This window comes from Eimeria tenella, genomic scaffold, assembly GCF_000499545.2.
Source record: "Eimeria tenella Houghton genomic scaffold, Eth_scaff131, whole genome shotgun sequence".
Classification (NCBI taxonomy): domain Eukaryota; phylum Apicomplexa; class Conoidasida; order Eucoccidiorida; family Eimeriidae; genus Eimeria; species Eimeria tenella.
The window spans coordinates 48,560-70,576 of NW_013541505.1; the positions used below are offsets into that span (position 1 = coordinate 48,560).

Here is a 22,017-nt window from a genome sequence, read left to right on the forward strand (position 1 = left end):
TGAGCAGTGAATCTGAGATACTTTTACACCATGCTACACGAGTTCGCGTAGCTCGAGCCGCTGGGCTTGGCGTCACCCCCACCCAATTAAGGCTTGCTGATCTGCAGGCCACATTATCTTAAGCTAGCGCTTCTGGGAGATGATTCAGGCTCAGTATGGCATAAGCATTAACTCAGTAACTGAAAATACAAGAATATTCTTTTTTCACTTAGCCAAAAGGGATGGGCCACGACAGTGTATAGGCAGCGATCGTTTCAAAAAGGTGAATGGAATGGCGCGACCTGTTAGTGCAATTCGCTGTCAACAGATTCAGCAAATGCACCAATTTGCTCTGTAAGCTATCCATTTGTTCCAGCGTGACATGACCTTCTCAGTTCCTCGGTAAACTCTAGCTGGAAAGCTAACTGGCTTTCTTGCAAGAGCCTGTTACCAACAATTACACCAGGAGACACACACATAGCTACATTCGGTTGATCATTCTACTCCGTACTACTGGCAAATGGCCGCAGCTAACCAACACCAGCTGGCCTAGGGAATCATGGCATTTCCTTTTCGCAGGGTAATGGCGCGTCTGAGTTGCGACTGACAAAGCGAACAATTTGAAGGAGGAGCATCATTCACACTACTTCTAAAGCTTTAGTTAAATTGCAGTATCGTTGAATTTGGGTTTATTCAAGCATCGATATCTCCGTTTTTGTCAGCCCCTTTGCCGCATGCAGCCCCAAACGGCCTGGCAGCATTGCTCTTTGTGAAAGGCCAAGCAGTAACTCTTCGTTTGAATCTTTTCTCGTTTTGAAAAATGATAATGCAACTTTGTTCTGGTAGCAAAGGAGCGTGAGAGAGTGCGGCGGACTCGGGGGGTGTGCGTACACTGCGGCAGCTCATTGCTCAGCTCTTGCATTTTCCCTTCTTCAGTCCAACAGCAACGACTTAGCAGTGTAAAGGCGCTTGAGCCGTCAAATGGAAGGGGCATTTAGGCACATGTGAACGGAGATATGTTGCGGCTGTTTGTCGCGTCGCTTTTGCAGTAGAACAGCAGCAGCAGCAGCAGCAGCAGCAACAGCATGCGTATTCCCCAGGACACTGCTGCTTCAGCTGCTTGTGTCGTCGTGTTAAACACGTGGAAGACAGAAGTGCCATGACAGCTGCTGCTGCGAAGCAGCCGACTGCTGCTCCGGCGGCAGCTGCTGCTGTTTCAGGGCCAGGGCTGGCAGCAGGATCAGCCACAAGGCCAGCAGCAGCAGGGGGACTCGCAGCTGCTTCTCGCCACAAAGATGCAGCAGCAGATGCGAGTTTCCAGTCTCTGTCAGCTGCCGAGTTCCACCGCTACGTCCTGGTGAAGCCCGTGAGCAGCAGCAGCAGCAGCAGCGGCGGCCAAGATGGAGGTGTAGACAGAAGCATTTTGGTGGATCCTTACAGACAGTGCGACCTGCAGGCCACGGAACAAAACTTCGCGCAGCTGCTGGCCAGAAGGCTGGAGGTGAGTCCTTTGTTTGCTTCCTTATTTATTCGGGTGTACGTACACCGCAGCCGCCCTCGCGGGGTCTTCTTGCTCATGCAGGGGGCTTCTTGCTCATGCATTCGGGTGTACGTACACCGCAGCTTGCACCCGCGCGGGGGCCTCCTGCATGCATGCATATGCTTCTTTTTTATTTCTGTGAAGAAGGGGTTTGCTGCTGTTTGTGAGTGCTGCCGACAGCCGCAGCGGCGTTTGCTGCTGCATGTGCTGCTGTTCTTTTTGCCTCTTTCCCTTCTCATTCTGCTGCTTTTCTCACTTTTATTATTATCACTTCTAGTCCAAATGGCCCGTATAAACCAACGGGCTAAAAACAGTATCTAGAACAAACCCTGTGCTGTTGCTGCTAGCGCGGTAGCGGCGGTAGCAGCAGCTGCAGCAACAGCGTCGGCAGCAGCATCCACAGCGGGACCTGCTGCAGCTGCAGCAAGCTAGGTTCTGCCCTTCTCGTTACCGTAGAGCCTCTGCTGCTGCTGTTGCTGCTGCTGCTGCTGCGACGAAGGTGCAGCAGCTGCAGCAGCAGAAACGGCCGCTACTCCCCTCTGGCTTTCGCTTTTGCTGCTCACTGCTGCTGCGCATGCTACTGTTTTGCTGCTGCTTTCGCAGGCCTGGCGGCAGCAGTGCCTCCAGTTTGTCCCCATGGCGTTGCAGGAGAGAGGCCTTGAGGGGCCCCCTGGGGCCCCCTGTGGGGAAGGCCCTGGGGGGCCCAGTTGCTGCTGCTGCTGCTGCGTCCGTGCAGTTGACTTGAATGTAATATTTGTGTCGGTCTCCCCGGAGACAGAAAGTGCTCTTGTTTCTTTTTTCTTTGAGTTTGTCTACTGCGTGTGTTGGGGGCTGCTGCACCCTACTGCTGCTGCTGCTTTCCTGCAGCAGCAGCTGCTGCCCCGCGCGCTGCTGCACCTGCTGCAGCTGCTGGAGGACGTGCGCCAGTGCGCAAGGAGGGCGCAAGCCCAGCAGCAGGAAGCTGCAGCAGCAGCAGCTGCTGCTGCAGAAGCTGCTGCAGCAGCGAATGACAAGGTCAAGCCCGAGGACTGCAGTGCAGTCGCAGCAGCAGCAGCAACAGACGCTGGGGAAGCAGAAAAGCGGCTCGCGGACGAGTCGTCTTCTCTAGCTGCTGCAACGCAAGCAGCAGCAAACGACGCAGCAGCAGCAGCAAAGGAAACACCATCGGGGGACTTAAAAAGCCCAAAGAAGGAGACAGAGCCCGCCAGCACTTGCATTACTTTTGCTTCTTGCTTCAGGGGGCCCCCCTCCCCCGCAACTCTTAACGTTTCAAGAGCGGCGGCCTTCATGGCCCACATTCTGGGGCCCCCCGGCTTGGGGGCCCCCCACAAGGGCCCCTACGGGCTGCAGGAGGCGCTGGGGGCATCCGACAGCAGCAGCAGCAGCAGCAGCAGCAGCAGACTCGCGGGGGGAGCTCTGCCTCAGCCGTTTTTGGCAATGCTGCTAGACGGGGTCACGCAGTGCGCAGAGATGCTGGGCGGAAACGGAGGAGGCCCCAGCTCAAGGAAGGCCCGAGCGACACTCGCAGGTCTGCTGCTGCTGCTGCTGCTGTTGCTGCTGCTGGCGTTGGCGGGTTGCCCGGCGGCTGCTGTTGCTTCTGCTGCTGCTGACGCTGAGGGAGGTCCCCTGCGGCTGCCGTTTACGCCGCTGCTGCTGCTGGCGTTACGGGGTGGCCCTTGCGGCTGTTGTTGCTGCCGCTGCTGTTGGCATTCGCTTTCCAGTTTGCTGCTGTGCGGCTAGCGGGCATGCATAAGCCGCATCACTCAGCAAGCTCTTGCAAATATATATTTTCATATTCTTCTAAGTATTGGCATTTTTGCCACACAGCAGCAAACCCGGCAGTGGCAAAGACTGCGCAAATTGCCTTTGGCCCGAATGGGTGGGAAATGCTGCAGGGGAATTCGAGGCTTCTTTTTGAAGGGCAATTTTATTTGTGGCTGATGAGCACTTCGTGCAATTTGGCGTGCATGCATTAGCAGAAGGGGAAAAGAAAGGCCCAATTAGATGTGTGTATGGCGCTTCAATGTGCGTTTTATTTGTACTTTTGGCGAGCAAAATGCAGCAAAGATGGCCTGATCTCAGTCTCTGTGGCTGTCTCTGCTTTGCTGCAGCTTTCCTGCGCCAGCTGGAGCTGCAGGGGCTGGCGACTTCTCAGGACATCTGCGGGATCGTCTCCAGTTCCCGGCTGGACGAGATGCAGTGGTCGCGTTTGGCTTCTGGGGGCCCCTCTGGGGGGCCCCCTGGGGGCCCCCGGGGGACTCGAAGGGTCAACGAGCTGCTGGTCAAGGAGAGGACTAAACGCAAATTCACGCTGACTGTCCATAACTCCACCAGAGAGCACATTGCGTTGTATGCGAGGATGCATGCGCTGCTGCTGCAGTTCGTTAGCCACCCGGTGAGAGGCTCAGCAGCAGCAGCAGCGGGAAAGCTGGGCAAGCTTCTTGAGACTGGCAGATATTAAAAGAGACACATTGAAACATAACTGAGACCGAAGAAAGGCCGCAGCAGATGTACAGGGCAGACAGATATCGAGGGAATCACACGCACCTCTCCCTCTACAGTTGCAGCTGCTGCAGCTGCTGCTGCTGCTGCAGCTATGGGCTGCTCGTCTCATTCTTGAGTGGCTGCAGGCTGCCTGCTGCTGCGTGTGTGCAGGAGAGGCTGGGTGCGGCTGTGGCCGCGGAGGCCTACAAGTCCATCATCAGCAGCGGCAGTTTGTGTCCCTCTCGTTCTCTCTCTTTGCTTCTGGGGGTCTACGAGGATTTCCTGTGGGCCCCCAACCAGCTGCTGCCTCTCGTGCGGCTCTATGCGGGCCCGAAAGTGCGAGAGGTGGTGGGCTTTACGCTGCACATGTACGCAGACGCACGGGTGCACTTCAAGCAACAGCAGCAGCAGCAGCAGCAGATGTGGGGCACTGGCGGCGGTAGTAGCGGCAAGAGACATGACCCACTGGTACGTCGCATGCGTCGCATGCTCACAATATGCGGCTCCTCTGTTTTGGGCGGGTCCTGCAGATAGAGCTGCTGTGCATGCAGTACACAGAGGTGTAACTAACTGCTGCTGCTGCTGCTGCTGCCGCTGTTTTGGCGCTGCTGCGTTTCAGCGGACGGTCGAGGCCGAGATGGGATCTTTAAGGACTTCGTTACTGAGCAGCACCGCAGAGGGGCCTCCGAAGGAGTTTTTTGATCTGTTGGCTGTGCTGATTATGAGGGGGTCAGCAGAAGTTGCGCTTGCTGCTGCTGCTGCTGCTGCTACTTGTGCAATGGGCTGCTGTTTCTGCCTTTCTGCGGGGCCCTTTCCTCTTAGCTCGTGTATTCCTCGTGCACACGCCTCTTCTGCACATATGAACTGCCTGTTTATGTTCGCGCTTCTTATACGTCATTGAAAGTGTGCTGTAGAAAAGCTGTGCATTTCCCTGTGCACAATTATGAAACACTTGTGGGTTTGGAGGCTTGAGAGAGGCATAGATGGTGATGTCCATATGCATCTTTAAACTCATTGTTCCACATCAACAGCCCATCTAATGATTCATATATGCCTACAAAAACGCATTTATGGTTTGGTTCAAGATCCCATGCACGGAAACCCGCGCACGAAAATCCGTGCCCAGGATCGCGTGCCCGGAGATGGGGGTTTTTGCATTTCGGTTAGGGTGTATGGACACTTGCGCCTGCATGCACATGGATAAGCCCAACTAGGGTGTATGAATACCTGTGCTGTATGCACATAGATAAGCCCGATTGGGGTGTATGAACACTTGTGCCTGCATGCACTTAAGGTTTGCGTGTACAAATGCAAAGACGGATTTTTGGGCATAAGAGAACAAACCGCGGGGACGCGTCAGTGTGCAGTTTTTATGCACACTTTTGGACACTTGAGACCCCACCTAATGCATGCATGCATTCTGAATTGCATTCAATAGGATGGGTAAGCTTAAAACCTCTTGACGCAAATGGACATGACAGAAAAATACACCGAAACTGCAAAAATGTTTGCACGGATGTTCGTTCCCAGACTGCTCTCGCTGGAGGAACTGTACCCTTACCTGCTGCCCTCCGACGCCTCTCTCGCGCTGCTGGCCGATCGCTTGGCGCTTCGCTACCGCCAGGCCCTCTCACTGGCGAAGGCAGGGACCCTCCAGCCACCGCCGAAGCAGTCGCCCCCACCAGCAGCAGCACCACCAGCAGCAGTAGCATCAGCAGCAGCAGCTGAAGCCGCTTCTGGGGCAGACTCGTCTCCGCAGCAGCAGCCATCCAGCTCTCAGGGTACGCCTGTGCAGTGCGCCACGCCAGCCTGTTAGGGTGGGCTTCCTGCTGCTGCTTCTTCTGCAGTCCACCCTGCTGCTGCGGCCTCTGATGCTGCTCTTCTTGCTACTGCTGCTCTCAGGATTTGCGCCATCGGGGCCATTCGGGCAGGGCGGCCCTGGAGCGATGCAGTTTGGGGGCCCCTACGGGGCTTCCCCTGCCTGGGGCAATTCCCCAGGTAGAGGTGGACGAGATGACTGGAGGCAGCAGCAGCAGCAGCAGCAACAGCAGCAGCAGCATGCAAGGGACAGCCCTGTAAATTCATCTGCTGCAGCGGCAGGTGCAGCAAATGAAGCAGCTGTTGCCGCCGCATTGCCCCCAAAGGTGGAGCACCTTCTCCAGGATGCTGAAAACACCTACAGGTGAGCTTGCTGACTACGGCAGCCCTAGTGCTCTTTCTGAATTCGAATATATTCGTCTCATTCTTTCTCTTTGCTTGTCTTGTTGCGTGCTTTATTTCCAGTAAATAATGTTCATTAAGACTTGGCCACTTAACGACTGTTTCCAACAATATGTATGTTTAAATATATTTGTACTTGTACATCTGTATATATATATATATATACATGTGCTTTGGCAGTGGCCGTTTCTGTGCATGTGCTTATTTGCATGCTTTGTGGCGGTGTGTTTGGGGCTTTTGTGCGGCTCCTGCGGAGTTGAGTTGGTGTGCGATCTTCTGTGCAACAGGGCGTCTCGGGACTTTGTGTATCGTTTGCGTGTTCCGAAATTGGAGCTGTTGGCGTCTCTGTTGGATTTCAATGCTTTCGAGTCCGCCCAAGTTTTGCTGCTGCACTTCGCTGGGAAGCTGCGGCTGCTGCCTACAGTCAACTCCCGGGTGCACAAGAGCCTCGTTCAATACGTCAGGTCAGCTGCTGCTGCTGCTTTGGCTGCAACTGGCAATTCTTCTCTTCATGCAGAAACTTCCTTATTCTCTTTTTCTGTTTTCTCACTTTCACGTTTAATTGTATTCTTTTAGTTTAGTCTAATGGGGCTTGTACGGGGAGTTGGCCCCTCTAACTCTCCACAGAGTAACTCTTTTCGGCCCTTTCCAATTCCACCCCTCTCTTGGGTCTCATGGACCTTTGGCCCTGTCTTTGCTGCTCTTGTCGCATCTTTCTGGGACTCCTTTTAAGGGCTTTTGGCTTTCTTAGAAATTTTGAGCTGTGGCGGCCGCCCTGCGCAGCCCGCAGTTTATGGGCTTGTTCCTTTTCTCGTTTTTTATTTAGATAGAAATCACATCTTTTGCATATCCCATGAAGACATGCATTTCGGGGCAGGAGCAGCAGCAGCAACTGCTCCTGTGGCGGTTTTGTCCCGAAGTTGCTGCCGGGAGGCTTGAGGCCTCACCCTTTGCTGCAGAATGAAGTGCCCGTTTGCTGCGTGCGAGTTGTTGCTGCCTTAGCTGCCTTAGATTCAAATTCGGCCTTTTTGTCATTTTTTTGGCCTTTTTGTCCATTTTTCTGGCTCTGAAGCCAAGCCCGAAAGCTGCTTCTTACACTAGGATGGCCTCTTTTGTGTCCTCCTTGCCTGTGCCCTCAGCTGGCTAATTCGCCCCATCTTAAAAGGGCCAGAGGCCTCCTTGCGGGAGATGCTGGATGCGTATGCAAAGGCCCGAGGGGCCCCGTCTGGGGACGGAGCAGATGGGGCCTACAAGGACCCCCTTGACGAGAAAGTGCCTTCTGGAGAGGCCCTTGAGGCCCTGCGAAGGGCTGCAGCAGATGAAAACAACTTCAGCCCCGCCCGCCTCCCACGTGTGTGGCTAGGTTTGCTGCTGCCTTCGCTGTCTGCCCCTACGCAGGCAGCAGCAAGAGCTGAAGCCGCAGCGCCAACTGCAGCAGCAGCAGCAGCAGAAGCAGGAGCAGCTGGGTTCAGGGCTCAGGGCCAGTTTCAGTGCACCTCATTTGACGATTTCTTCACTAAAGCAGTCCCGCTGCTGCGCGTGCTGCATGCGTCCCTGGCGTTTGCTCCCCGCCTTCTGCTGGGGGTGTTGGGCATCTGCAAGGAGTTTGCTGCTTCGGTAAAGGCCGGCAAGGAGCCCCAAGACTGGCGCTACGAACAGCTGGTGGGCAGGCCCTCTGCACAGGGGCATATTCATTCTGGTCCCACACCTGTTGGGGAGCAGCTGGGGGGCTGGAGAGCCCCCAAAGGCCTATGGCGTACGGAGTGCCCTTAGCAGCAAAAGGTCTAGCAAAGAGACATTTGGGGGGCTCGGGGGCTCTTTAGGCTGCCGCTGGCCGCCTCTTGAGGCGCTGCAGTGAGGGGCTCATGGCCATTGGGGCCTCAGCACCACGGGTGGATGCATGCATGCACGCATGCATGCACGCATGCATGCACGCATGCATGCATACATGCATGAATGGATGCATGCATCATGGCAGTGTGGACTCGACGCTGTGCATGCACAGGCTGTATTTATGGCGGAGACGATATTTCCGGCTGTTTCGCAAGTGCTTCATGGGGCCCCCACTATCAACGCGCTGCTGTGGTCAGCCCTTAAGGAGTTGCCGCCCCACAGACGCTACCAGATATACGACAGAGTCATGCAGCTGTGGGAGAACGAGCAGTGCCCCTTGGTACGAAAGCAGCGACGCGCCAGATGCTGCGGCTGCTGCTGCTGCGGCTGCTGCCGTGGCTTCTGCCAAGTTGCTACTTCCGCGCAACCGCGAGTGTAGTGCTGCTGCTGCTGCAGCCGCTGATGGCAGCTCTCTTATGGTAGTAGGACTCTTAGGAGCACCAACAGCAGCAGCTGCAGCAGCAATGACGAATTCAGCCGCAAATAATACAGAGAATGAGCTAGAGCTGCGCGGCTGCCGCTGCGCATTTTTCCGCGTTGGAAAGAGGCTGGGAATTGGTGTTTCTGCTCGCGCTACAGAGGCGTCTTTCTTGGGGATCATGGCCCCTTCTGTTTTGCTGCTGCCGCTCCTGCTGCAGGCGTTGAACTACGAAGTGGCTAGGCTAAAGCTGCGCAAGCTGCTGAAGCGTTTGACTTCTACGATATTTTCGACTAAGGCAAAAGACAGCGACAAAGGCATTTTAGCAGAAATTGCGGCTCTTTCCCTCAGTGCCCCTCTGCCCTTGGCTGAGATCGCCATCACCCAGGGAGACTTGTTTGACGAAAACATGGTCAGTCAGACGGCCTCGCAGCAGCTTTGCTTGCTGCAGCAGCGGCTGCAGCAAACGGTGAAAGAGCCGCCACAAGAGTAGCTGCTGCACGGGCAGCCAGTTTAGCAGCCTCCACTGCAGCACTTGCCGTGTCTGTTCTGCTGCTGCCCCATCGTCCGCTGATGCTGTTGTTTCTGGTGCTGGTTCTCCTATGCATTTCCCCGATGTTTAGTCCCTTCGTGCTGCAGCATGGCGCTGCTGCTGTCTGTTTCTCGTTGCTGCTGGCCTTGCTGCTGCTTTCGTCTGCATGCTCCAGTAGTGCATTGCAGGACCAAAAGCTTTAGGGAGAGACAGGGCAGCAGCAATCTGGAGCCGCGTGCTGCTGCTTTGTGCTGCTGCTTTGTGCTGCTGCTTTGTGCTGCTGCTGCTGTGGGCGGGCGCAGGTGCAAACCCTGACGGAGGCCACGCGCCGGGTCTCAGCCGTGGCAGCAGACGTCCTGGCCTCACGTTTAATCCAGCGGCAGCTGCGGCGCCGAGACGAAGGCGGCGAGGGCGAGGGTTTGGGGGTGTCTCGGAAGCTGCTTAACAGGGCGGCCATGGCTGGCCGCTTCTTCAGGATGTGCGCAGAGCCCCTCAAAGCTGCCTTCTTCCGTCTCTTTACCTTCTTCCCCTGAATCCATTGTGTCTTTGCTGCTGCGTGCTGCTGCTGCTGCGCGCTGCTGCTGCTGCAGCTCGCCGGCCCCGCAAGCCAGGATGTAGCGAACGGCGTGGCTGTTTGGGGATTGTATGTGGTCTCTGCCTGTACTGCGCCTGTCACTCTGCCTGGTTGTCTGGTGCTTCATTTTGCTTTGCTGCTGTTGCCTCGTCTCGTGCTGCTTCTTCTAGCCCTCATCCCTGGTCTTTTCGTTTGCCTCCAGCGTCCCAGAATGCCTTTTGTGCTGCACATTGCTTTTCTGTCTCCCACCAGCTCGCCTTGCTTCCAGGGGTTTGCTGCTGCGTTTGGGTGGCTGCTGCCTCTGCTGCTGCCTGCATTGATGCGGCCTTGTCTCTCTGTTGCTGCTAATTGGCTGTAGCATTCCGCGTGGGCCATTCTGAGGCTGTCTGCCCGTGGCTGGGCGGGCTGGGCCATTTCTGTTTTTGAATATGTTGGAGTTCGACGTGCCTCTGCTGCTGCGCAGCCACAAAGACACCGACCTGCGGCCCCTGCTGGTCTCCACAGTGACGCGCATGTGGTGCGAATTGCACGTACGAGACGTGAAGCACTTTCGCAGCGAGCGGGAGGAGCTGGATGAGGAGGGGGCCCCCATGGCGGTGGACGCAGAGGGGCCCCCCGGCGGCGCTCCCCAGGGCCCCTCTGTCTCCGTCGTTATAGCTGGCAAAAACAGAGACTATCCTCACCGCCTGGCGGGATTCATCAGAGACAAGGAATACGTAGAAAGGCTTCTGGAGCTCGTCGGCGGCTGCCCCAGACTTCCAGAGGCTGGGGCCCTAACGGCAGACCAGATCTACGCACAGGTAAAGACTGACGCCTTCAAGACTTCTCCTGCAGAGGCCCTACAGCAACACCTAAGGGCCTGCTGCAGCAGCTTCAGAAACGAGGCAGCCGCAGCAGGCGTCCCCGTGTGGAAGCTGAGACAGCAGATCGCAGGGGCGGGTAGTAGGGCACTTTGGTAAAATCAAGAAAGTGAAATACTCTGGGGGCCTCGGGGCCTGGGGCGGCTGTGCACGAAACTTGCTTGCTGCATGCTTGCTGCATGCTTGCTGCATTGTTGCTGCCTGCGTGCTGCATGCCTGCTGCATTGCTGCTGCGTGTTTGCTGCATGCCTGCTGCTGCACCGCAGGCAGGAGGCCCTCTGCTGAAGGCGGAGGTGATGCTGGCTAGCGGAGAGGAGGACTTGGCGGTGGATCTGCGAGCGCAGCAGCTGCTGTGCGAGGCCCTGGGGGACCCGCGGCTGCTGCTGCCGCTGCTGCTGATTCCCGCCAAGGTTCGAACTGAGGTGCTCTACGACTCGGAGTTCAGGCAGTCCATGATGGTGTTTGCTGCCACTGTAGACGATCTGCACAAGTACCACTTGCAGCTCCTCGAGTACCTCCGCCGCTCCTTTTCCAGAGAGGCTTACCAGGCTGTGCTGCCGCCCCCCAAAACCCTCTTTGCTTTTCTGTGCCCGGCGATGGCCTGGAGCTTCCTCAGGCCTGCGCTCCCAGACTTTCTCAGGGCCAAACCAGACCCCGGAAGCAGCAGCAGCGGCGCTGCCTGCAGCAGCACCAGCAGCAGCAAGAAGACGCCGTTGCCACAAGATGAATCGTCGCCGCAGACCCGCGCGGGCTCCCCTGCATGCAACACGCCCCCAGCGAAAGAGGCAGCAGCAGCAACGCCTGCTGCGCCTGCTGCAGCTGCTGCTGAGGATGATGCTCAGAGCCCAGGAGCTGGCTGCAGCGTCTCTACAGCAAGCTCGCTGGAGCCTTCCTTCACAGGTTTGTTCTTCTGTCGGCTTATAGCAACACCGGCAACACGAATGCCGCCAGCAGCGGCAGCAGCAGAAGCAGCAGCAGCAACTGCAGCGGTGGCAGCAGCTGTAGGGAGGTGCTTGTTTGGGTATGCAGAGAACTGGGGAGAGTGCATGCTGCCGCTACTGAAGCCTTCTGGGATCGACCCCCAGAAGCTGGACGGCATGTCGGTGAAATTCGTGCTGCTGTTCTGGCGGCTGTCTTTAGAGGACATTTTGGTGCCCACAGAGCAGTACGAGGCCTCCATCAGCAAGCTGCAAAACGCATTAAACGACGTAAACCCTAAACCCTAAACGCCAATTGCTCAGCCGCAAGAGAGATGGCCGACACCACGAATGCTGACTCGCTGTCTGGGGCCACGAAGTCAACCACACCTATTGCACTTGCCAGCAGCAAGTCACAAATAGTTAGGGGAGCATGCAGGTATGCGTAGAGCTGGTGTGTAAGGGCTTAGGGTTTAGGGTTTGTTTGCGGTCGAGGTACAGACGCAGAAAGCAATTGAAGAGATAGAACGTTACCGTCGGAACATGGCCAGCAGCGGCAACAGCAGCAGCAGTAGCCGGGAGCCGACTGCAGCAATGGTAGCCGCAGGGGCCGTGGACTATAGCAGAAAGGAAGAAGAGGCCCTCAAGAAGAAACGGATAAGACTCAAACAACACCGCAGGGCTCTTGAGCAAGAGTTCAACAGCCACAAGGCAAGGCAGGCGGCCGTGCGCGCGGCGCTGCAGGAGGAAAGTCGCACGTGGCTGCTGCCAGCCAAGCAGCAGCAGCAGCAGCAAGCGCAGCAGGTGCTGCTGCATGCAGAGAGCTGTGACTCCGACGGGGCCTCTTCAGTGCTCACCATGAGCCGCCGCAGCAGCACTACCGAAGACAGCTTGGTGCTGCCTCGAGATACCCCCAAGCGGCTCTCAGGCGGTGGCAGCGAGGGCGTTGCTGTGCCCAAAGCCGGCGTTAATGCTGCTGCAGGAGCAGCAGCACCCCAAGCAGCAACACCAACAGCTGCAGCAGTAGCAGGCGGCTCCAAAAGGGGACCCTTCACAATCCGTGCGATTATTAAGTACATGTTGGCTCCTCGCGTCATTAACTCTGAAGCTGACGCGCTCTTCTGCGCGCACTTTGTTTGGCTGCTTGTCAGCCTCCGCCTTCCTCTCTTCAACTTCCTCGATTTCATGAACATTTGGACACGCATGCTTGTGCCTCTCATCAGGTATCTTTGCAGACGCAGTAGCAGCGCCATAGCAACAGCATCAGCAGCAGCAGCAGCAGCAGCAACACGCCGCTGCCGCTGTTGCCGCCTCAGCAGCAAAGGTGCTGCCTGGGCACCAGCCTGAGTAGCTGTTCAGCTTCCTGCGGGCCCGCCTAGCGGCGAGAAGCACAGCACGGGGGCCCCACCGTACGCTGCGGGGGCCCCACTGGCGACTGCGGGGGTCCCCATCGGTGGCTGCGTTGGTTTGCTGTGACTTGTTGCCTTTCTGCAGGAGCAGTACTGAGCGGGAGGCGCAGATGCTGGGCCTGTTTGTTGCGGAGATTCTGTCCCCCTTGCGTCGCTGGCTGCAAGACAAAGAGGCATTTGAGAAGGAGACGGAGGGCAACTGCTGCTTCGCGCTGACCTACAGATTCGCAGACAACAAGGCCAAGCACTGCCACCTAGTGAAGGGGGCCAGGAAGTGGGAGGCCCGCATACTGGACGGTCTCGTGCAGAGTAGGAGCAGCACTTTGGGCCAGCTGGGGCTGCATCTGCGCTGCTGCGCTGCTGCAGCGCCTCGCGTTGCTGTTGCTTTTTAGATCTTCTTGCATCATTCCCGCAGAAAAGTTCGAGTGCCCCAAAGCCTGCACTAGTGCACTCGCCATCTCCGCTATTTCTTCTAAATGCTGCACTCTTGATCTCGCCAGTGGCTCTGCTGCTCCTGCGGACTTCTCTCTCTGTGCTGCTGTGTGGGCCTGTCTCGGCGGTGGGCGGCTAATAGGGGCTTCTTCTTTTTGGCCTTTGGCTGCCTCGAAGCCAGTGGCCTGGGCGAGCTGTTGCAGCTCCATTTAGTTCCAGCTAGCTGCAAATAAAAGATGAAAAGCTGCAAATTTTCTCATGTGAGGCGCTGGTGCGTCGGGCGAGGCTGCGCAGGTTTGCCTCTGGCAGCAGCTGCTGCTTCATCTCCCAACGACTCGGGCTGGCTGGAGACGAAGGCCGCGGTGGTCTTTTTGTCGCGGTGTCACTACAGCTTTCCGCTAACTTACAGGCGTGGGGTGGAGCTCATGCGCCGCCTAGAAGAGGCTCTGACTGCAGCACAAGTCCGTGCCATTTGCGTTTGCTACTGCTGCTTCTGGTTCTGCCACTGAGTACATATGTAGTAATAAAAGATTCTGCGGAGGAACTTCGGCGAGCTGTAGCGGCGGCGCCTTGGAGTCTTCGTGACTACAGAGTTGCTAGACGACTGGCTAGCTGGCTAGCTAGCTAGACGGGCCGCTGCCTGGCGGGCAATCTGTGCAGCTAGCTGGCTAGCTAGCTAGCCAGCTAGCTGCAGCTGCCTAGCTTTTGCTGCAGAGCGGTCAGGCCATTTCCCTCTGCCGTTTGCGCGCGATGCGAGCAGGCCTGGAACTGGAAGGACGTTTCGCTCTCGGCTGGCAGCATAGTGAAGGTGCTGGCGAAACACCAGCGGGAAGGGCGGTGGCTGGACCCCGTCCCTGCAGCAGCAGCAGCAGCAGCGGCGGCTGCAGCAGGGTCCGGTGCAGCAGCAGAAGAGAAGTCGAAAAGCAACGCGCTGTCGCAGCAGCAAACGACACCCGCAGGAAAGGATAAAGCTGCGGCACTGCAGCAGCCAGGCGACAGCAGCAAAGCCACAGAAACCCCCAAACTTCAGCAGGGCCATACTGCTGCAGCGTCGCCTTTCAGCGCGACAGCATCAAGAGTAAAAAATGCCTTAACTGGGCTGGCTGGAGAGCCTCAGGCCAAACGGGTAGGCAGAAGCAGCAGACAAGGAAGCCAAGCGTGGTTGCTTAGCTGCTGCTTTTATGCTAGATGTGTGTATCTATATGTATATGCATATATATATATCTATACCTATGTCCATATATCTATATCCATATGTATATATATGTATCTATACATGTATCTATGTGTATATAGTATATATCCATTTTTATATATCTATATATCGGTATATATGTATACCTATATATACGCATATCCGTATATTTATATATACATACATGTACATTTATAATATGTAGTTCTTCATATTTAAGCGTGTAGCTCGCATTGCGGTATAAGCGTGGGCGAAGGGGTAAGAAAATAAGAGGGGGAGGAAGTAATTGTTGACTGCTCCCACAGGCAGGCACGCAGTCTTAAAGGCTAATACAAACCCCAGCGGCCAAGTGTTGGTTGACGCCTTTGCAGGCCAAGACAGAAGCAGCAGCAGCACCAGCAGGAGCCAGCACTGCTAGCCCACCAGGACAAGCAGCACCTGCGGCATCAGACAGCTCTACGAGTAACAGCAGCACGAAAAACCCAGCTCACCCTGCTGCTGCTGCCACCCCTGCTGCTGCTGCCACCTCTGCAGGAGCCGCACCTGCTGTATCAGCACCTGCTGCAGCAGCACCAGCTGCAGCGGCCGCGCCTGCTGCAGCAGCACCTGCTGCAGCACCTGCTGCTCTTCAGCCCCCAGCTGCCGCTCCTGCTGTTCCTCCTGCTGCAGCCCCCGTGCGAAGGAGCCCTCTTGGCCCTGAGGCTGTTTCTCTAATGAAGGCGAGGATGGCAGGGCTTGCTGGAGCTTCTCCTCCTTTGCCCAGCAGCGGCAGCACCAAGGGCAGCCGCAGCGGTAGCACAGTTGTAGGTTCGACGATGCAGGAGTCAGGAGGACAGCCTAGCAACAGCAGCAGCAGCAACAGGCCGAGCAGCAGCAGCAAACCCCAAAGCAACAGCGGAGCATCTCCGAGGCCCCTTCGCAATGCCGACTCTACCTCGTCTGGAGGGCGTGGGGTCCCATTCGGCAGCTACGCATGTGCAGCTAACAGCAGCAGCAGCAACAGCAGCTGCAAGCCAGAAGGTCAATCAGCACGTAGCCATCGTGACGGCGGAAGCACTTCTAAAAGCAGTGACTCCGCTAGCGGGCGTCAGCAGGACGGAAGCAGCCGAAACAGCAGCAAAGCGGCTGCTTCTTCAGGGTCTGCAGCCACCGGCACGGCGGGGCCAAGCAGCAGCAGCAGCAACAGCAGCGGAAGAACGCATGCTGGTGATGGTGGGCACGGGTCCAGGAACCGAAGTGGCGCCCCCAGCAGCAGCGTCAGAGATGGGGGTAGCAGCAGCAGACAGCAGCAGCATAGGGGCAGCAGTAGCAGCAGCAGCAGCAGTCGTGAAGGGGAGAGCACTGCATCCAGCAGCAGAAGCAACACCGCGAGGAGCAACCACAGCGGGAGCATGCGCAGCAGCAACAGCAGCAGCAGCTCTTCTGGAGACACAAGGCCCTCTTCTTCAAGCAGCAACAGCAGCAATAGCAGCAGCAGCAACAGCAGCAGCAGGGATAGCAATCGTCCGCGCACTCATAGTTCGTCCAGCTCCCGCAACAGCAGCAGCAGCAGCGGTGTGACGAAGCCTAGAGTGGCGCCCAAAGCACCCCCGCCAATTGTAGCGCCTCGTGGGGTCAGCAGCAAATCAGGTGTTTCTGCTGCTGCTCCTGTTGCCACGATGCCCTCTGGTTCGACTCACCAGGGCCCTCAATCTGCTGCACCTACTGCTGCCAAGAACAGCAGCAACAGCAGCAACAGCAGCAGCACCATCAGCGGCACTGACGCCTTCGGTCCAGGATCCTCGGCCCGGTCCCATGTACGTGCGTGTACCGCGTCGGGCCGAACTTGCTGGAGAGATTCTTGGTGCAGCGACAGCAGCAGCAGCAGCTGCTGCTGCTGCTGCTACTCCTAAGGGCCGTGCTTGCTGCGTCCTTGCCTCGTACCGGTGTGGGGGGGGCCCCACAGTGGCTCGCCGCGGCTTGCGTGAGTGTTGTTCGCAGGGAGGAGCTGAAGGAACTTCGGGGGGCTCTGCCTTCGGCAGCTGGCCCAACAAGAGAGAAGGAGATACTGCAGAGGGAGACGAAGATAGGAAGCGACAGCGCACTGCGGACGCTGCGGAGGGCCACAGCAGCAGCAGCAGCAGCAGCGGCAGCAGCAGTAGCAGCAGCAGGAGCTCGGGCTCACGCAACAAGATCAAGAAGCCACCAGTTCCTGCTCCTATGTCTGGGGGTGTCCCCGCCGTCCCCCCTTCTAATGCAGCAGCAGCCGTGCCAGCAGGAGCTGCAGGTGCTGCTGCGTCCAGTGCAGCTGCTGCTGGATCTGCTGCAGACGGCAGCACGCCGCAGCCGCGCAATGCGCTGTTCGCGCAGCAAAGCGAACAAAGACACAGCCGGAACTAGAAGGCTCATTAAAAGCTGCCGTAGCCGCTTGAGCCCAAGTTGTTTTGCAGGTTCACTCATATCTGAGCGCCCGAGACCCAGAGCGCCAGCTATGGGTGCTGGAGCCTGGCTGCACTTATGTTTTCTTTATATGCACCTCTGCATGAGTACATTTAGGTATTACTTTATTTGCATGCATGGAAGCCATAGAATGAAGAGTGCCCGCGTGTACGCGTGCACCCGTAGATGCAGCGAGCAAAGAAGCTGACAGCAGCAAGAAATAATAAAGTAGAGGGGCGGGACAGTGAAAATGCGCAGAGAGCAGGTAAGCGCAAATGAGACAGTGTTTAGTTTTATTGGTATTTGGGCAAACAAGCGTTTTCTTTCCAGTGGCTCAGAGCTTCGGTTGTTTTCGCCAGCGAACACTCTGCTGCGCAGCAAGCGGCCACTCACCCCCACACAGCGAAGACTGAAAGGGCAGATGTGAGGGTCCAGCACTCATTAAGGGCCCACTGCCTGTCACTCCAGCTCGGCTAGCTGTGGGGTCCAGCTCGGCTAGCTGTGGGGCAGGGGCGGGCGCTGCGTGGGGAAAGACAGAAATAATTAAAGCCAGCAGCTTCGCTTCCTAGTGACTGCAGTGCGTACAGGTAGCAGCCACAGTGGCTGCTTCAGTCTACACTCCAGTCACCCAGGCGAAGCCAAAGAGCAGAGGCGACAGCAGCCATTATAATCAGCAAAGCGCAGGTGCACTCCATTGGGGCCCCCAGCCGCACGCAGCTGCAGCTGAGAGGCATAATCTTATGAGGTGGCCCGTCATTGCGGGCAGCAGGAACTCTTTCACTGCCTAGGCAGCCGGACAAGGGTCGCAGAAGAAAGCTCAAGCTCTCTCTAAGCCACGACGACACAGGGGGGAGCCAATTGCTCCAGGAAGCTGCAGCAAGGGGCCCCACATGTGGCCCCACAGGCTCTCTTTGGGCTGCTTCTGTGGGCTGTAGACTGCTACTTGGTGTTTTGTCCTTTTGCTGCGTTTCCAGGTTCTTTCGCAGCCGCGAGACCTGCAGCAGGCTTGCTGAGCTGACGCCGTGAGCCCTGAGCTCGTCAAGCGAAATAGAGGACTTGGCCAGGATGCTTAGCAACTGCTGAAGCGCATCTGCTGCCAGTGTTTCCTCCTCTGTGTGCTTGCGTGGGGCTTTGGCCTTAGGCCGGGCAGGGGCCGCTGCAACACTCGCCGCCAGCTCCTCATAGAGAGATCTCCCCGTGCTGGGCGCCGGCGCCTCTGGCCTGGCAGCAGCAGCAGCAGGGGCTTCTACTGCTGCTGGCCGAATCGAGGCCGACGCCCCAGTGCTTCGGGCACCCTCTGACTGGATAAAGCGCATCAAGTGCCACTCTTCTGGGCCTGATGGGGCTTGTGGGGTGAGGTCTGAGGAGAGTCGCGACAGCCGCTGCTGCTGCTGCTGCTGCTGCTGCCGCTTCTGCTGTTGGTCTTGCGACAAGGAGGCCCTCAGGGTCTGCCTGAGAGAAGACCCTCTCAGGCCCCCGCTTGCACACCACGTTTGCCCCCGGAAGACGCGGGGGCCGTCACAGTCTCTTCGGTGACTTCCTTCGCTCGATGGTGGATATCCCCGGGAGATCCCCCACCGCAAAGTGGACTCGGGGCTCCTCGGCATAGACCCCAGCCCTCGATGAGCGGCTGCAGGCCGATCCAGGGGAGGGGGGTTCGCTGCGGAGCTGCACGTGTCTGACTGCTGCAGCGAAAGCAGCAGAAACAGCAGCAGCAGCAGGAAGGAAATCTAACAGCAGAGAGATAGCAAAGCACTTTGTGTAATGCTCGGATGCAAGGCAAGCAAACACGGAAGCACGCGAATGCGTTTCTGTCGCTTTCGCATGCAAGAGCTCACCACACGCTGGGAAGAAGCCAGCTGCCTAGACAGAGCCTCCTTGGTTTGCGCCAGCTGCAGGAGACACAGCGCAGCAGATGACTTGCTTAATGGTGCATGGAAGGCTCTGAAGGTCCACAGCCTCTTCCAAAAAGCCCCTAGTTCTGAATATATACTGCTATAGTTGGGGGTTCTACGCGCGCGTCTTGCTGCCCCTGCCTTCACTAAGTGCCTCTGTCCCTGCGTCTCTTAGTGCCCCTACTCCTAACTCTGTGCTCTGACCTCTTCGCATGCAGCTCGCAGTCTTTGCCGCAGAAGGGCTGCGGTCTCCGTTGTTTTCTTGAGTTCTTCTTCTTGCGTTGCATGCGCTGCTTCCAGGGCTTCGAAGCCCCGTCGCAGCGTTTCCATTTCAAACTGCAGCTGAGCCACTTGGCTCTGGCACGCAAAGAACTTGGCTTGGTAGTTCTGCAAACACCGACGCATGTCCAAATGCCAAATCCCTGCGCCCCACTCTAGAGGAAAAGCCCTAAAGGCAAGAACTGAATACTTTGCGTTTACAGCGAAGACCCCTGAGTTGCATCAAGTCTCTGTGGGCTCTTATTTTGTGACCTTTTCTTTGCCTGTTGGCCAGTGCAAGGGGAACAAAGCAAGCAAGTGGAGGCCTGAAAAACTGATTGGCTTGGGTAGCTGACCTTGTACTTAGAGAGCTGCTGTAACTCGGCTTCGCTGTTCAGACACCTTTGCTGCGCTGCCTTTAGCTCTTCTGAGAGAGTTTGGTTGTCGGCAAGCTGCGTGCAGCAGCAGCAGCAAGGACACGTATAGCCACGGAAAATAACAACATGCAAGACGGAGCAGCCCCAATAACAGAATCAATGCTACGAGCCTAGCCGGCAAAAGTGACTTCAGTACTTCTCTGGATGCCGCTGCTGCTGCAGGTAGTGCGGCCCCTGCTGCTGCTTCCGGTTCTTGCACGCCGCAGCCGATGCTGCAGCCGCTGCTCCGACAACTGCTGCAGCTCGTGTTGCAGCGTTACTGCTTGCGCTGCGCATCTCGTGGCAGCAGCAGGGGCTGTTGCGCCGCCGAAAAAGCTTACCAATCGCTCATTTTCTTCTAAAGCGGAGTTAAGCTGTCGCTTTTGCCTCGAGGCGGCTGACTTCCATCTGTCGGACTGCACAGCAGCAGAGGCAGGTACACTTTTCCCCCTTTAGTTTTTCTTTCCTTGGTCGAAAAAAGCGCAGGACTAGGATTAAATGCATCAGCGGAAGGGCCTTCAGCCTTAGGGCTTAGGGTTTTCGGCCCTACGGTTTAGGGCCTAGTGTGGGCAGGCCTCACGTGAGTCGCAGCAAGCGCAGCATCTTCCGTGAGGTCTTCTAGAGCCTGAGACAGAACCTCTAGGGCCCTCCAAGTCTCTGTGTGTGGCACCGCTGAGCTGCTGCGGGATTCAGCTGCAGCAGGACTGCGGGGAGAGGACCCAGAGAGCCTCCGGGGGGACCCCAGCTCCTCCTGGGCCAGCCTCCGCGCCCGCAGCGACAGCCGCCGCAGCTTGGCCGCCACTCTGTAGGCTGCAGCGACGGGGCCCCCCTCTTCTTCTCCCACTTCATCCCCGTTGTCAGAAGCCGACGGCGTTGGGTCTTCAAGTCCCAGGGGCCCCAAGATGACCCCGGCCTCCCGGGGCCCCCTAGGGGAGCGCCGGCACCAATAGTCGCCCTCTTCCCCCACAGAGTCCGACAGAATAGACTGTCTTCGCCCACTACTTGTTCCCGGGGGCCCCGTTTTGAGGCTCCGCAGCCCGTAGGGGTTCCCTTGGGGCTGATTCTGCGTGAAGCCCATCCTGAGCGCAGTTGATGGCTCTTTTGTGGTGTCGTCGGGTATATATGGAGCTTTATGGTCCCTGAAAGGGCTGGGAGGGCCCCCAGGCCCGGCGACTGTGGTTTGGGTTCCCCATGGGCCCTGGCCTGCGTCCGCCTCCCCCGTTTCCGCCATTTCTTGCTGCAAATGTTGACAGTTGGGGGCCCTCTGAGCTGCAGGAGGACCCCTAGTTTTTTTTGGACTTCGTACGCTTCATTTCAGTGTGCGTAAAGCTCAGGCGGGGACAGCGCTCGACGGCTGTGGCCAGGTTACGTGAGCTGAAGGAACCAAGGGCAAGTCTCGGCTCTCAGGCGAGAAAAACGGCTAAAATAAAAGCTTGAATTAAATATAAAGCTGTGGAAAAGGGCGCAAGTTAATGAAAGACAGAAGCAACAACACCCACCCAACAAACTCGACGCCGCCAGCCTCGCGCAGCCCAACCACCGAGGGCCCGAGACCGCCCGGGGCCTCTAGAGCCCCGCACGAGCTATCCGAAATATCCCTCATCCAAAAGCCTATACTTGCAACTATTAAGCATACAGAACATGCACATTGGAGTTTAGTTGCAGGGGCGAGGCGGGAGAGGGAGCGGGAGGCAGCCAACGGTCTGTTTGGACCGGACCACATTCGTTTCATTGCTCGGCGAGGGCCCCAGGGCTTCCGGGGGCCCCACAGCAGGCTGTATTAGGCCTTAAGATGCGCCAACGCGGCCACTGAGCTTCATGCGACTATTCTGTCTTGCCCCCTGCCTCCAGCCTGCTGGGCTCCGGCCCCAGCAAGAGCCCCCAAGACACTGCCTAGGGCTTCCTGGCCTGCACTGACGAGCCAACGAAGCGGAAACTCCCTTTAAATAGACTCAACTCAGCTAGTTGAGCCCTAGGGAGAAACAGCGAGAGAGACTGCGCGGTTGCACAGCCGCTGCAGAGCTTTTCCCCAGTGCCAGAGCAATTGCTGGCAACAGTAGCTGCTAGCATAGCCACAGCAGCCACAGCGCGAGCTGCGGGCAGCAGACTTTGGCTGCGAACAATAATAAGTGTCAATGGCTGTCGCTGAGGACACACAAAGTTAACAACTTCTAGAAACAGAGAACCCTAAGTCTTGGCTTGCGCCCTCGGGGTCTTCATTACTACGCCTCAAACCTTGTCCTTTTGTGGCAGGTCTTTGCCAGCCGTGGCTGCTGGCTACGCATTGCTCAGCACCTCAGGCTTTCCCCTTGGGGCCGCCCCTTTTGGACTTCTATACTTTAGAGGAGCCCTGAGGCTCATAGGGGAAGTCCTCGCAAGAGAAAGCAGCAAAAAAGACCCCACAGCAGCCATGGCTGGCTTTGGCTGGCCACGGCCCAGCCCTCGCTCCTTTCTCCAGAACACCGTGGCTGACTGGCTCTCCCAGGCAAACCCTCACAAGGGCTGCACAGCAATCAGTGCCCATGGGCCAGAGCCCTTCTTAATGCGTAACTATGGAGGACAATACCCTCCTTAATG

General features: G+C 57.2%; 2 protein-coding genes across 2 annotated transcripts; one reads left to right on the forward strand and one right to left on the reverse strand.

Moving 5' to 3' along the window:
* Window positions 1-1,138: 1,138 nt before the first annotated feature.
* ETH_00021755 (uncharacterized protein) lies at window positions 1,139-16,832 on the forward strand (the record flags this gene model as incomplete). The annotated part of the gene is made up of 21 exons (XM_013373318.1): window positions 1,139-1,480; window positions 2,123-3,047; window positions 3,631-3,914; window positions 4,175-4,471; window positions 4,623-4,732; window positions 5,534-5,784; window positions 5,906-6,185; window positions 6,511-6,687; window positions 7,363-7,885; window positions 8,229-8,396; window positions 8,755-8,946; window positions 9,369-9,544; window positions 10,104-10,440; window positions 10,767-11,708; window positions 11,919-12,640; window positions 12,912-13,135; window positions 13,242-13,385; window positions 13,553-13,719; window positions 14,019-14,384; window positions 14,825-16,249; window positions 16,434-16,832. 21 exons carry the CDS (start codon window positions 1,139-1,141, stop codon window positions 16,830-16,832), a joined length of 8,451 nt encoding a protein of 2,816 aa, XP_013228772.1.
* Window positions 16,833-17,479: 647 nt separating this feature from the next.
* Window positions 17,480-20,671, reverse strand: ETH_00021760 (uncharacterized protein; the record flags this gene model as incomplete). The annotated part of the gene is made up of 6 exons (XM_013373319.1): window positions 17,480-18,556; window positions 18,710-18,763; window positions 18,971-19,153; window positions 19,381-19,476; window positions 19,782-19,856; window positions 20,021-20,671. 6 exons carry the CDS (start codon window positions 20,669-20,671, stop codon window positions 17,480-17,482), a joined length of 2,136 nt encoding a protein of 711 aa, XP_013228773.1.
* Window positions 20,672-22,017: the final 1,346 nt, after the last annotated feature.